This window comes from Pleurodeles waltl, chromosome 10, assembly GCF_031143425.1.
Source record: "Pleurodeles waltl isolate 20211129_DDA chromosome 10, aPleWal1.hap1.20221129, whole genome shotgun sequence".
Lineage (NCBI taxonomy): Eukaryota > Metazoa > Chordata > Amphibia > Caudata > Salamandridae > Pleurodeles > Pleurodeles waltl.
Genome location: NC_090449.1, coordinates 659138397 through 659154666, shown reverse-complemented (window position 1 = coordinate 659154666; position 16270 = coordinate 659138397). Strand labels below are relative to the sequence as shown.

General features: G+C 40.5%; 1 protein-coding gene across 3 annotated transcripts in view; it reads right to left on the bottom strand.

Moving 5' to 3' along the window:
* The window catches only part of NOM1 (nucleolar protein with MIF4G domain 1), a 231761-nt gene that overhangs the window by 48712 nt on the left and 166779 nt on the right, over positions 1-16270 (bottom strand). For 2 of the 3 annotated variants that reach the window (XM_069211147.1, XM_069211148.1), the window contains exons 7-9: positions 14496-14617; positions 12832-12964; positions 6595-6726 (exon numbers count right to left, since the gene is read on the bottom strand). In XM_069211147.1, coding sequence (XP_069067248.1) covers positions 6595-6726; positions 12832-12964; positions 14496-14617 — 387 coding nt within the window. The remainder of the gene's footprint in view (positions 1-6594; positions 6727-12831; positions 12965-14495; positions 14618-16270) is intronic. The other variant, XM_069211149.1, reaches the window with a different exon arrangement.

Here is a 16270-nt window from a genome sequence, read left to right as displayed (position 1 = left end):
AAGTTTGTCTCATAGTCCCCGAAGGGCCAACTCTCCTTTTTGTTAGCATAGAGCTTAGTGAAGTGATCACACCAAGTATTTTCATCTAGGAAAATATCCTTTGTTGATCTACCCTGCTTATTTCCCTTAGCGATTAAATTCCAGAACATGCTTTGATCCCGTAACTTAGCTGCATTTAAGAGATCCTCCCAGAAACTTTCATCCCATGCTTTTTTAGCTTGGGCCATAGTGTTTTTGTAGGCTAGTCTACCTCTTTTTATATCCAAACAATTCCCAGATTTTACTGCCTGGATCAGTCTTGATTTTGCTATTCGACAATCTTTATTATACCATGGGTTCGCTGTCTCAAGATGGTTCCTTATCCTATTACCATCTTTTTTATAGATTTTACTCAATAGTGGAGTTAGTGCATCTACCAGCTTAAGATGTAAATCAAGAACACCTTGTGTTCCCACTAATGCTGACTGTAAGTCTCCTACCGTTTCGGTAAATACATTGTAAATACTTATCAGCGTCTTTTCTGTTCCCAAGATATATGGCCATCTTAGAGCACGCCTGTTATTGGTTACCTCTAGCTCCACGACCGTGGTATTTAATAGGGTCTCTTCTTCGGATCTAATAATAAATGATTGAGAGTCTAGCCATAGTTGGAGGGGGAAATGATCACTCTCCGTCCTATGGTCTATCTTGAAATCGGTCATTTGGTCCCATATATTCCGGGTAGCCATTACAAAATCTATATGTGACCTGGAATTTCCCTTAAAATAGGTTGGAGCTGCTGGTCTGTCTGATCGAAATCGACCATTACAAGCCCTTAGATCATGTACCACAGTCAACTGTAAAATCTGTAAGGCGGCTTTTGTGCTTTTGGCTGAATTTGCAGATTCTAAGGGCAGAATATCATTAGCAGCATCTTGTTCATCAAGTAATTTTTCCAACCCCAAGACAGGCTCATATTTACAGTTAAAATCCCCACCAACTAACACCTTTACATTATCTCCTAATGAATCTAAAAAGGAATCCAGGAGTTCTACCACCTCTGATTCCTTGTTAGATGGGGACGGTCTATTATATATATTTATTAGATGTATAGTTTCTTTCCCTCTTGTATCAATTTTAAGGCCTAGTAGGTCCGGAGAGGGGATGGATAACTGGGTGACATCTATTTCTAGAGTCACTTTAACCCAGATAACCAGTCCCCCTGAGGCTCTACCTCTAGTTGATGGAATAGCATAAGAACAGTATGTTTTATACCCCAACCTATGGGGGGTTTCTACCATCCAAGTTTCCTGTAGGAATATGATATCGTAATTCTCAATATAGGAACACCATACCACATCCTCAAGGTTCCTGGCTAAGCCAGCTATATTCCAAGATATTAGTCTAATATTTGTTATCCCTTTTACACAGGGTGAATCTAATACTATAGGTAAGTTGTCTTTTTCTGTAACATCCTCTAGTTCGACTAAAGGATTTAACTCTTTGTCTTGATTATAGTCTTTAGTAACGTCATTACCCTCCCTAGTCCCTGTGGGGCACTTATCAGATACGCCCAAACTGATTACCTCACTCAAAATAGAATAAGGGGATTTAACGCTGTTTACCAAATTAACTGTCCATGAATTTCTGGGGCTCGAAGGTACTATAAGTTTTGGTTCTAAATATTCTATACTCTGTTTTTGTTCCCACGTCTGGGTATATACTAACATTTCTGTGATAAATTCCCCTGCTCGTGGGAGTCAATCGTTTTCATCCAAAGTGCTCAGTACCGAAAATCTATTTTCAATTGGAGTATAAAAATTTGTGTTTCTTCTATTAGTCAAGAGTCTGTGTTTTTTTAGAAAATTCTGATGTACTGGCTAAATGTCTATAAAAATAACCCAGAGGGTGCACACCCACGTCAGACTCCTCTACATCCAAAGAAGCTGCTCTAAGAAGAACAGTCGCAACATGTTGAGGGTGTCTAAAATTAACAATTACACAATCCCCCTTACATTTTTTTCCTCGCGTTTCCAATCCATGGTACCCGTCTAGTAGACAGTATTTGATCGGATAGATATGGGGGGAAACCACAATTTTTGTTTAACCAAGCAACTGATTTCCGTTTGAGAGAATCATGTGATTCCTCACAGAGATTCATTGCTGTTGGGTCTAAGGGAGGAACATTCGAAAGGACTATGACATATGGTTCACACTCAGGCGGAAGATTAATATGATTTGATCTGTTCACGGGAGTAGTGTACCTCGCAATATTAGATGCAGCTGCCTTCATATGAGAGGTACTATCCACCATACATGGTGGCTCCCTAGGTTCTGGTAAACGTGACCTCTGTGCTACAACCAGTTGTGCAGAGTTACTGAATTGAACGGGTAGCTCAGACTGTTTCATGGTCTGTTCCTTACACATCTTATCTAAAAGACCACCCAACCTAGATACCTCCGTAGATAACAATTCCATTTTTTCCATAAGAGGTTTAGTCATATGGTCTAATTTTTACTCAAATAGCTTAGCGATGTGACCCAAGAGATCACAATTCACATCGTCCTTATTAATTGTAATCTCGTTATTAGCTACATTACTTCTATGACCATAGTCTATTGTTGGTTTAAGATGTATGTTCCCCCGCTTAATTTGCGTTTTTCTGCATTTTCTAACAGCTCTCTTAGGAGGAGAGTGAGACAATACAGACTCACTCAGGGACTCCAATGGGTCTTGAATTGGTGGTTCTAAAACTAAGGGTAAAATGGCTGAATTTTCCAAAGGGAAAGCTTCAATATTGAGGGGATCCACCATGATAGAACCGCTACCATCGTCTACAGAAGAAAAAAAAAATTCTGAGGAGGACTCCTTCCCTAAGGATTTCCTTCTATCAATGTTTATCTTGCTCACCATTTTAACCAAGTAATTATCCAGGGTGGAAATATTTTTAGCCATTCTACACCACCCTCACGTAAATAACAACCACTACTAGTGTTGATAAAATACTCGATAGCGTGTCTAGATTTTATAGCCCTGCCCTACACGGAGCTTTTATATCATAACAAAGTATAGGGCACCTACATATATCAGCAATAACACAGAACAACAAGTGCATATGACCCAGAAGACACAATAACTCAATTAAATGGAGCCAAGTATACAGCTTACTAAAACGTTATCGGATTAAAAAGAAGCAATTAACAGCTTAGCGAGTTGGCCCAACCCGACCCCTTCTGGCCCCCTAACGGCCACACAACGGCCCGTCCTTTGCCCGGGCTTAGCCCGGCGTGGTCCCGCTCAGTCAGAGACAGGATCAGTTTAATAGCGCCTTCGGGCGCGCAAAATGCGTTGGCTCCGCTTCCGGGGTGCAAGAGGACCTGGGTAATGTAGTCCCGACCTGTCCCGTCAAACGCTCCCCCCACACAGCGGTCGCGATGTCAGACGACGGCGGGGGGGAGATGTGGAAGCCAGCAAAAGGAACAGCAGCCCCGAGGACCACAGGGGCACACAGGTAAGCAACACAATGCAGGCGTAGGTAAATTCGCTGTAATCTCTGACTTGGCCTCGTGACGTAAATGACCAACCAAGACGTTTCCAGTTCCGTTGCTTACAAAAAGGAGAGGCGTGAAAGGAGACTTGGGGTTTTAGGTAACCAAAAATGAGGATGGAGACAGTTCCAAATGAGTAAGAATGACAAGCTGATAGGCTGTAGTTTCAACCAGACTGCGCCTTTGGCAGACGTGGTAGACGCGGTAATCGCTCCTCCTATAGGACAGTAAATGTCTTACTTACATATGTGGCAATTTTCAACAAATACACACGGTCTAGGGCTTTTGATTAGAGAAATTATAGTCCTGACGATTGCTTTCTCGCAGTCACATTCACAGAGAACTATATAAAAGGGGCGGCTCCCAATTACCCCCAAGTTTAAAAGTTGAAGGTAAGGTTTACCGATCAAGGTTGTATACCAAAAATATTAATGTTAATTTTATGTCCCCCTCAGTACTATCTCCGGTAAATTGTATAAAGTGAAATAATTGAGATTACAATATGGCCGCCACGAAGTGACAGATTTTTGCAATCTGTTTCCCGTAGAGTGGAGAATCGAATACACCGCCTGCCTGCACGCTCACAGAGGACCAAAGCACCGGAGGGAACACGAATGAAAAAAAACGAGTTCCAAACCACACGCTGCCGAGTCCCCACGCCGGCGCCGAAGAGAGCAGAAGCCAACAAGACCGGACTCCGTCACGGCTGTCGGTGAAGTCCAGCGCGCCCGGGTCCGGGTCCGGGTAAGGCAGCCTCCTCACCTGGTAAGACGACGTGCCCCTTGATACCCTCCTTCTGCGCCTTGAGTCGTGCTGCGAGTTGGAGTTCCAGCTCGTCCGCCGATCCCACTCGTAAGTGGATGACAAGGTCTGTGTCCGTTCCCAAAACCTTTCTTTTCGTCTCCGCGGGACGGAACGGAGGATGGGTGAGGCCAGAGAGGGGCGTGTAAGCTCCAGCAGCGTCCACTCAAGGTGACGTAGATTTTCACGGTTCTTTATTGGAAATATGTAACCCTTGCCAAACAAAATCTATATGTTGTTTTTGTGGATCTTCAGTCTGCTTTTGATTTGGTCCTGAGAGAGAAATTGTGGGGTGTTTTACACAAAATAGGTACTCCAGGGAGCATAATCCATGTTTTACAGCGACTATACAAGGGCACATATGCTCAGGTGAGATGGGGTAACCAGGGAGAGTTAACAGACCATATCGCCATCCAGCAGAGGGTTCACCAAGGTTGCGTCCTGGCACCAACACTCTTTACTTTATACACAAATAAGGTGGTTCAAGCAGGGTCTCTTTGCCAGAACGATGCTCCCTCCCTAAATGCTCAAATAATCCCTGTACTGCCCTTTGTGGATGACTCCCTCCTCATCTCTAAGACTCCAATGGGGCTCCAGACCCTTGTTAATAGGTTTACAGCATTTTGTGCAGATCGTAGGTTGTAACTGAATGTCAGCAAAACCAAATTAATGGTGTTTACCCCAGGACCAGCCACGAGATGCACTATCACTGTTGCTGGGGACCCTTTGGAGAAAGCCAGCTTGATAGACTATTTGGGCATGAGGATTTCCAATAAATTACATTGGGAAGATCACGCTGTTTTTTCCTGGATGTTCTGTGGGGCTCAGGGAGTTTTCTCCTTTCCCTTCTCTGTATCAATCCCAGAGTCCAGCAGCATGGTGGGTGGAAAATTCGCAAGCAAGAGGAAGTCTTCTCCTTGTGCAAGAGTTTATAAAGAGGAGAGAGGTAGGTTCTAGAAGACAGGCACCCCTAACCAATTCTAGGGTGCCACATCACCTCGTCACCCCTGTCCCAACCGCCCTGTACAGTATGTTGGGACAATTTACAATGGCGTCATGAAGGAGCTACTGGTCACACCAGCTCCTAAGTCTCAGCTCCACCCTTCGCTGGCTTCACTCCCAGAGACCTGCACACTAGAATTTCAAAGGCAGCTCCCTCAGTGGTTTGACTCCAGTTGTCTGGGCGCTCTCCTTTTTTCAGTGGGCTTGGTAAGACCCATCCCTGGTGCAGTGTGATAGTTGGGTGTTTGATACAGGTAATTCTGCCCCACCCCCTTCCTTCTCAGAAGCAAGAAGTAGTAGTGCTAATTGCTCCTTTGATGTGGGGGAAGCCTTTGTTCCTGCTGCTGAAGAGAATGTAATTACTGGAAACAGCAGGGTGACAAAAGGCCTGGGCTCTGATCCTGAGCTGAGCCAGGGGAATATAAAAACTCTGAATATCCCACAAGATACAGTTATCATTTTTGAAGAGGCACTTTTTATTTTCTTGCACAGGTTAAACTTTAGTTCAAGACGTCAATAGTCTCTCTAGGCTAAGGAGAAGGGAAACCATACACTAAAGTAGTTCCCTCCCTAGGTGTATAATAGAGGATCATTATAGCTAAACTAGTAAAGCACACTGACTTTTCCCTAATAGAGTACACTTCCTTCATGAGGCCTTTCCCAGCGAATACCTATAACTGCAGAGTCCCCATTGCACCAAGCAAACTGTGAGCTGTTACCGGGCTGCACATAACAGTAATCTCAAATGGACAGCATGCACATGTGTGTACACGTGTTCATGTGTACCCAGCCAAGTGCCCCTTACCCTTGCTGCGTCACAGCGGCCTTACCTTTAAAGGTGGACAATGGCGGTAAACACATGCAGTCCATTTACCGTGTGATTACTGTGGGTGAGACACTGGTAATGACGGACACCCACAGTATAAAGTCCAAAAAGTGGGTGATCAAAAAAGCAAATAACCCGGGCATACTGCTGGGGCAGAATCCAGTGCAACAGGCACTGCCATTCTTCATAAGTATTCTCAGACAGGACAAAAGTATTAAATGACTCTTATAAGTAATTAGTGCCTTAATGTAGCAGACCTTGCTGCAACTTTCAAATGGGACAAATATTCCAATTTCTCATTGAATCAGTAAAAAAAGAAAAAAAAAAAAAAAAAAGAAATGGGATAATTGCATACAAGTAAAAAAAGAAAAACAAGTAGAAGAAAACAATAAGTGTTCCAACTCTCTCTTAAAACACTCAAAAGGTAATCGTCTGACCTTAAAGACAGAAAGTTGGAGCGTCTTTGATTTCAGCAACTGTACGAGTAGTTGCACCAAGTTTGAGACTGAAGAAGTGGTAAGATTTTCCAAATCACGGAACTTGTCCCAAATGCTGAATTGAAAGGTCATCTAAAAATTAGAACAAACCCATTGATGAGGACAGAAGTTATGTTTGTAATATCAATTAGCTCACAAGTTTGTTTCTGCAAGAGTAGGACAAAACATAGTAGAACACTACTAGGGTGGCGAGACCGAGAACATAGGACATGCATCACAAAACCAAGTGGTACTTGATTACACCTATTGCAATAAGGCTACAGGCCTTTTCTGACCATCAATTTGATCTATAACAGAATAATACATCTAATATGGCTGATTTTATCAGGCCATTAGCTAAGCTTAGGATGTGAGAATATACCAAGCAGACAGCCATTGGGAAAGTGGTGAAAACAACAAGAACAAATAACTAAGTGATTATTCAAAAACATTTTAAGTAGCTTTTAACACCTTTAAGACATTAACACATTTTAAGACAAAAAATGCCAAAAGTTTCTAAATTGGGTGTGAAAGCGCCACAAATACTGTCATACGTTTAGGGATCGAGAGGGAAGTCTGCAGCCCAAGTGAAATAAGTGATTTCAAAGTGGAAGAAAAAGTAAACATGCAAATGTACTTCTCACTAAACTTGCTCCTGAGTATTGTCAACGCTGTGGACAATTCATATGAGGAAGACCACTGCAGCAGCATGTCCGGGAATTAACTTCCACATGGTAATTACTGGCAAATTAAAAATATATGGGCTACATTTTGTCATAAACTAAAGACGTACTATACTTTGTGACGCACGCCTACATCTCTAACGGTTTATACTCAGCAGCATACTAAATTGATCCACAGCTCTGACATCTATACGGCTATATAAAGACACCTTAGCCATGATACTCGTACAGAATATTGAAAAAAAAAGTATTAAACAACAAAGTAAATCACAATGTATTTCCAATAAAAACATGTACATGACATAAGTGAAAAAGCTATGTTAATCTCTTGTAGTGCAGACATCAGTATGAAAGATGAGGGAACAGGAGCAATGCTTTACAAAGTCACATTTCAGTCAGTTATGTCATACTCAGTTCATCATCTATACGTATATTTAGACTAATAAGCCATTACTCACAGTCATATTACATAGCAATCACAATTATAAACCTAATTAAAATAGTTTACATAAAAACAATATAATTGTACATTCATGAAAAAGAATAAAAACCTTTTCTGGGACAAGAGAAAGTAAAGTGTCAAGGGCTTCTAAAACAGAATAAATGCCAGATGCAAATAGTATTGGCTTTAGAAGTCTTCTACGTTCACAAGTGTACCAGGGCATAACAAAAGTATGTGTGTAATATAATTGGTGCCTTTCTATGGGCACTTTAAAACTGGGGAAGTAGGAGTATATTTTAATTTCTGTAAACTAATCCATTGCCATAAACAGATGAGGTTTCTATGCAAAATAGGTTACGGTATCCAACTTAAACAATTAGTGATTCTGAATTCATCTTTACTTAGTGAGAGGTGGCTCAATATCAAGAATAACAATCTTGATAGAATTTTACATGACTTAAATGAGACCTCAAATGTTTTTTCCCCATAACTGTTTTCTTAACCAAAACCCCTTATTACTGATTCCTGGTTAAACCCCAGAAAATACTTTAATTTGAAGAGTCTTTACTTTATAATTTCTTTGCAAGCTGAGTTTCACTAAAACACATCTTTGAAACATTCAACAGCTCCAGATTTTCTATGTTAGGGAGATTTGAAGTTTTTTAAATTTTCGTTTAAAGGAACCAATTTTTTTTATTAACTAATTCCTTGACTAACACAGGCTGTTCTTGATCTTGGTATCAGTAAACATAACATTCAGGTATTTACCTAACACCCTCTCTTCACATATCCTTTGCAATCTCCATTGAAAATTGCATTTCTTTCTCCCTTGGAACATTTACAATGTTGTTATTTAGGATAAAATAGGGATTTGATGCATCCCATTGACTTTGCAATCCTACTGGTGTACAGTTCATAACTACAAAATCCTCATGACAGAGGAATAAACCACCATTTACACTAGGGGCATTCCTGTTGCTTCTCTTAACATTCTTGGAGGACATACAGGAAGATACAAAGAGACTACACGGCCCTGTTTCAATCCACTGTTGGTACAGGTTTTATTGGTTCTCTCGCCCTATGTTCCTATGTAAACCTGGGACCATGTGTTAGTATGGAACGTAGTAGAGATAAGCCGAGGAATGTCATCATCATTCATTCATTTTGCATATAACAAGATTCCATTCACTGTTTCAGATTTGAAATCCACAAAATGAATATTATTAAAGGAATGATTCAGTGTTACTGATAGCTGAGGAAGAATATATGGTGCCATGTAGATCGCCCACCACGAAATACAACCTGCTCCTTAGGTATGTACTGCTCAACTGTGGCCTATTTCTCTAGGGCATTTAATACAATCTCCCTAAATAATATGAGAAAAGATGTCAAGCAAATATATTAACCCTTGTTAAAAATAGGTCTTATTAGGAATAATCAATAAGAAGGGACTCTACTGGAGTTGCAATTAAATTAAAATAAGGACAAAAAATGTTAGCCGCAACTCTGACTTCTGTATATATATCACATTTGACATCTTGCCAGGACCTTATGTCTTCTATACACAGAATCAACAATTTCGCTTTCTTTAATTGAAGTGTTATTCCGAGATGTAGGACCATCAAGAAACATTCACTTACTTCAATTCAGATAACCTCTCAATACTTATTTTTTCACATCTATCTTCTGTTATCATGGGTGCTGATTATTTCTTTAGTTAGCTACAAGTCATTTTCCACCATTTTCCAAAACATTTTCCTCTCCAGGTTCAGACAATACTGAAGGGCAACCTATACAAGCTAAAGTATTTAATAATGTATTCACATGGCAAATCTCTTACGTTCATGGCAGTAAGACTGACAAGCCTTTCAAGTCATTCTCATTGAGTAGCCTAGTTCTTCATGATCAAACCTGCATAAGGTCAGATTACAAATTCTGAGCTGTTTATGTTAGGTTAACAACCCAAACCCTGTACATGGGAAAGAAGATTCTAACATACTGAAAGCGTGTTTGGTAATCAAAAAAGAAGCAGACACATGAACCAGAACTAGCCATGCCAGGATGGGGTAGTTTGGATTACAATTAATTTGCACCTTCTGATCTTCTTGCCATCACAGTCATAGGAATAATAGCATAATGCCGTGCCTAATCAGGCTTGTCCCTAGAATGTGCTCATCAGATCTCATTCTAGAATCAGATTTGTGACTTCGTAGTGTTATGTTTTTAAGCGCATCATACTCTTCATAGCCCAACAAGTTAAAAGTGTTGTCTAGGTTGACCAGTTTAATCCTCACTGGTCTGAAATTCTCCTGCTCAGAAAATCAGTTTGGATAATCTTCCTGTATGTCAAACAATAGAATATAGGCATTATCAAATGTGATGTACTCGGCTGCAGACTTTCACATCTTCCAAGCAGACTGGATATTACTTAATCACACACTTATACACTACGAGATTGCTGTGGTGCTCTCTGGCATTACAAACACATACTTGGACTCAACCTGAAAGATACCCCTTTATAGAGCAAAGCAGATATAGCTGTTATTTTTCATCTATCAGGTGTCAGATGTTAGGATGGGAAATTGTTTCAAATGTGCTTCCCAACAACACAACTGAGCTTAATATGGGGAGAAGGGCCTTTAAAAACAGGAACTACCTTAGGATAGAGATAGGATGCTCTCCAATACTACAGGTTCATCTGTACATAAGATTGTGAGGGTTGACCAGAACCCTGCTTTTAAGACAGCTTTGGCCTGAAATTGGGAAATAATTTGAATTGAGGCCAGCACAGGAGTTAACCCCACATTAACTCAGTCTGAAGATGTCCAAAATAAAGTCTCTCCAGGGTCACCACCAATTCTGACTTTCCGAAATTCTTTGAAGATGTGAATGACAAAACCATAAACAGAAAACTATGAAGAGCCTAATGTGCTTTTGTCATGTGTGCTTCCTTCAAGCTTGACCCCCTTCCGGAGCCAGTAAAGTAGATAGGGAACACTTCTCAAAGCCTTTTTTTCCAGAAGGTCTGCCGGTGCCTCTGTGACTTTTGTGAAACACCTCAAAGATGACCTGATCCCTAATCTTGCCTACCTTGAATATCTTGAATATTTTGTGATCTGACCTAAGGACAATGTAGAAAATTGCCATCATACTTCTTATATCACTGTGGATATGAGCTACTGTGACTGTTGTGAAAATATGCCCCTTGAGAAACGTGATTAATTCTTTTAAGCTTGGAATCGGTCTCAGTTTAGCATAGTTCTTTTCGACTGGAAAATCCTTTAAAACAAACTCATTTTAAACTTGAACTTAGGGAAACTTTTTCCACTGTCATAAACAAAACCACTCCCCCTGCTCAGTTTGAAACCTGGCTCTGCTTCCAAAGCAATGTCTGTGCTTCTAGTAAGCTGCCTTTGCTGCCACTGACAGCACAAACACATACTAGACAACAACCTATGGACCACAGGATGCTGTCCACCGCACAGTGCCCTCGATGCATACAGTTTTTAACAAGCATTTGACAACCTCATTCACTTCAGAGCAATGACTCTTGAGTGGCCCTAATATTCCAGTGATGCTGGCATGTGATTTCAAAAACGTGGCTTTGGCAGACATTCATAAAGAAGTTAAATTAAGTTACAATTGCAAATGTTTGTTCAAGTAAAATATAATTGTACAGCAGCTAGCAACAGACCCTACGTCTGCATCAACAGTCCTTGAAAGGACATAGGGGTTGGCTCTTGATGAACAGGCTTTTAGGCTTGCAGAAGGGCTATGATTTAATATGGTGCAGATGAAGCAAGCAGATAAAGACATAAAAAGGCCACTTATATGCAGCATACCATACCTGTCCAGCAAAGCTGATGTGAAGGGCTAGATGTTGTTAGACATCCTGGCATGACATGTCTGTTAGAATATTCATAAGTGCGTATTAAGGATTGAGGTGGCATGTGTCTTCCCTCTAAAACGCGTTTCTTGGAAGGAGTGAGAACTACAGCTCTTGTGCTATGGGCACCATAACCAGCTCTTTCTTGCTACATACAACTAAGAGGGCAAAAGGCATGGGATCATTCAAGACCAAACAAACAAAAAGTAAAATAATGTTTAGAATTTGCACAGAACTACAATCAAACCTCAGAAAGATAGAAATGAGAAGTTATGATCAAACAGCTGCAAATGAAATTTGAACAAGTAGGAGTAGCAGTAGCAGTCAGACAATAGTCCACACAATTCACCTTCACGCAGTGCTTAATTTGTAAATAAAAAGGTGCCGGTGCCCAAAGCCCTCCTCTTAAACACGTGGCTGCTGCAATTAAATGTGCAAACACCGAATACTGAGGCGGCGTAATCCTGAAGCCATCGCGGGACTCTTCAATCCATATAAAGCCACTACCCGCCCCTTCATCTTTCTTGCAGCTTTCTACTTTCTCCCTTTGTGACGCTTTTTTGTTTCTCCCTTCCTCTGTCTTTCCCATATGTGTCTTTTGCTCACAGCAAATGCTTGAGGCAGAAGAATAAGCCCCGGCCCTCAAAAATAGGTGCCGGTGCTCAGCACCGGAAGCAATGCTCACAAATTAAGCACTGCCTTCACGTCACATAATTCCACTCTACTCCATACAATGCAACCGCACTCAATGCCATTCCGCACCCCACAATAGTATGCCTCTCCATGACATTCCGCTCTAACAAAGCCAATAGATCACAAATAGTGAGACCTATTGGCTTTGCCAATGCTTGTTAAGATGAGCAAGTAACAGTGAATGAAGGTATGAATGACAACGTTATAGCTAGGAAGCAAAATATGAAAACAGTATCCTGCAACCTTGCCCCAAACCCAAATTCACTCCTGTGGATCAGGCTAGTCAGATTATTAGGTATCCAGGCTATCAGGACTATGGTGCTGACTCAACAGAAATACAAACTCATTGATACACAGTACGTTTACTCGAATCAAAATCAGGTCATGAATGCAAAGCAACAGCAGATCAACTACAATATTACCAATAAAGCAGTACACACAAAACAGAATATTTAGGCATAATAATCCCAGTTCCTTCACTGCACAATACACACCTGAAACCGCCTGTCGTATTCACAAAACTTGGCAGACAGAAAAGAATAGAAAGGGTTGTAGGTCTTCTCCTGCAGGCAGCAGTCGATGAGAATGTGCACAATTTCCCTCTCCTGTTGGTCCTTGAGGCCCAGCCTACAAAACCAGAACAAGAACATTAACATCGGGTCCCAGTTCATTTTAGCAGCTCTCACACTTCATACACAACTGGCAATGAAAAAGGCTGTACTGTAGTTCAAAAAGATTTGCTTTCTTTTTTCACTACACGCTTTTCAACAGGCTTACATATGTATTCATATGTGGGTTGAAAGAACGGAATTACATCACCAACCACCACCTTTTCGCTGTACACCCTTCCTGTACAAAAGATCTGTAGCTTGCACGGTACACACAGCTGAAAGTCCCTCTATGCAGGCTGGACACAGGGAACTGCTGCATGTTGTTTATGAACTCCCAGGAACTCACTCAAAAACTCAAAGCTTTAAAGTGAAGTTATTGTTAGATTTGGTTACAATCCTTAACAAGTTTTTTTTTTTTTAAACGTATGAATTAAGAACTACAATCAATGTTATGATTATAGTTATGGATTAAAACCAAAAAACAGTGAAATTCGCAAGTTACGGATAGAACCACAATCCATTACTCACACAACAGCCTTGCAAACCTTAACTTGCGCATTAAATGCCTTTAAAATAGGGAAAACAGGAGCGAAAAAAGCAGAAAAAAAGTTAAAGATAAAAAAGCAAAGTGTTGAAAAGCAAAGGAAGAGAGTGAAAGAACGGTCTGAGTGCAGATGGGCCTTAGGAGCAGCCAATCAGCAGTGATATGGGGTCCGAAAGATCCAGGCCTGGCTCGAGGGCCAAGACAACCAGGTAAGGAGGTCAGTTGGACCCAGGCAACTCCTTCTCAGTTTTAAGCAAGATACTTAGCAGACACTTCTCTGACCTCTAAATGTAACAAAAGAAGTCCACTTTCAGGTCACAACTAACAAGCGAATGTTCTAAATACTTTTACAGAATAGAAGCATCTCCTGTGTTCAGTACAGTCGAGCAAATGGGCTCCCAGCAGTCGCACACTACACTCACTTCCTCTGAGTCGGGATGGACCCACAAAAAAGTTTCATCTCTTTTGGTTACTTATTTGCTGAATTTGTACACTGACTTGCTTGAATATCTCTACAATTCTGAAACTTTGAGAAGTTATAAACTACTGTTTTACACCATCATTCTGCTCATTGACAAGCCCAAAACAATTAGCTTATCTCAAAGTTTTAAGCCATATCTCTCGAAATAGCAGGTGTGTTCTTTTTTATTTCTGTCTTTACATAAGTAACCAGGCCACTGCAACATACTTACAGCATTCTAACCATAGCATAAGATAGCTTGTGAACAGCATTCACGAATATCTCAAGGTAACTGGCTAAAACGCAAATTATTTTTATCTTATAGATCCTTAGGTCTTTTGTTTGATTCCCTTCCATTTAGGGTCCAATGCTCCTCATGTAATTCTCAGCTCAAGTACTGCATTATTTGACCTACTGCAATACAAACTGGAGCTCAGTTGAAGGGATTAAGGTCATTGTGAACATCGCTAAATAAGTTTTGTCAGATATTGGGAAAGCCCAGAGTGGCGATTTTTACTGAGCATGAAGAGTCAAAGCACTTACTTTAGAAGGTTTTCAAAAGCATCCAGGAAATCTTCACTGCTCATTAGAACACAGAATATATTCCTCCTGATGTCTGTGTTCATTCTCTGCTTACGTGCAAGGTCCATCATCTTTGAGCTTATCTATTGTATAAAACGAAAATAATGTTTACATTGTTTACTTGATTAAGAATATATATCAGTTGCCTATTTGAGGTTTCCTATAGCATGGACCAGGCACATAATTATATACCAGGGACGATAGGGCACAACGGTCATTGCTTCGAAGATTCAGGTTTATTTAAAAAGAAGAATATATCTGCAATTTTAACCAAGACAGATTTATTTTTTAAGAGGAGGTATTTGAGGAATTTTTGAAACAATAATGTGAGGAAGCAACACAGTATTCTGATGGTGGCAAATTTCAATTGTGTGCAGCACACAGAAGAAGTAGTAGAGGGGTTACGATTTCCACAATTCAGGATTACAAAGTGTGCAATTTTATTCTGCACAGAGGGAAGCTTTTGTAGCTAGATATATAAGTTTCCATTCAGGAGATGATTCGTATCTAAATACTTCTATTAGCCTCTCCGAATACCCAATGAATAAATAATTAGCATTCAGAAACATTGTTACAAAAATCACATAAACCTTAATATTCAACTTTACACTGGTTCTTACTGCTAAGCAGCTGACAAAAAATGAGTACCAAGTGTGCCCTTCACACACTACTGCCACTAAAGGTAACACTGTCCCCTTGAGACAAACGTTTGGGAGTTCTTCCCCACTAATGGTTCTTTATGCTTTTCCCTTTATCTTTTTAGGGTCGAGTGTGTGAGTGCGTGCGCGGTTGTGTTCAGTAAAGGGCTTCGAGCCTGCCTGTGGCTCACCATTTGTTGGTTTGCGTGGCACTCTTCTTTACAGCCTCGTAATTCGTCAAGGCATGTCTGGCATAATTTCCAGCTCTGTATGTGGAGAAGGGATCAAGCACTTATTGATTTCAAATTAATTAGTGCCCGTTCGCTGCTCCAAACATGATTAAGGTACTATTTTGTTCTAAATTCCAGTGCCCTGCAAATAGAAGGCTTGTGACTGGCAAAAACGTGCCCAGCAGGACAAACAAAAATGAAAAGTTTTATTTTTAAAGCTAACTTTCTTTTATTTTGTTAAGACATCTTTTCTCAGTTCCCACCCATGTTTTGTTTTTGCTCATGGGCGCTGATGTCAAAAGATGACAATTAACTTGTTCGAAATATGCAAAGCCTATTGCATTGCAAATGCTTGTTTTACTGGCTACCGCTTAGCTGGCGCCACACATTACTATGAACCAGTTGCCATTGACTACTTTATCCCTACACGTATAGAGGACTCCTGAAAATAGATCATGCACCAGACCCCCAGTCTAACTGTCTATACTAACGCATACTCAGACTGTTAATAAGACTCACTACACATGCAATGCCACAACCCACGGAGATGCTGGTAACACTACATGTATCTGCCTTTCAAACAACACAATCTGTATTGATGTGCTTTTGTATCAACTGAAATTACAGTGTAGACAAATGGTAGTCTAAGAATATGCTAAAATGCCAAAAACACAGTTAAAAAAAAACTGACAAAAAAGATCAATTATTCCATTTACTTTAGGACAATCTACTAATAGGTCAACGTAAAGGAAAATAGTTGTCAGTTTACGATGCTCAACTAAAATGAATGCTGTTTTCTGACCATCCACAAGGGATGCATCTTATCAAAAAAATATTTAAAAAATCACAGTATGAACTGCTGGCCACG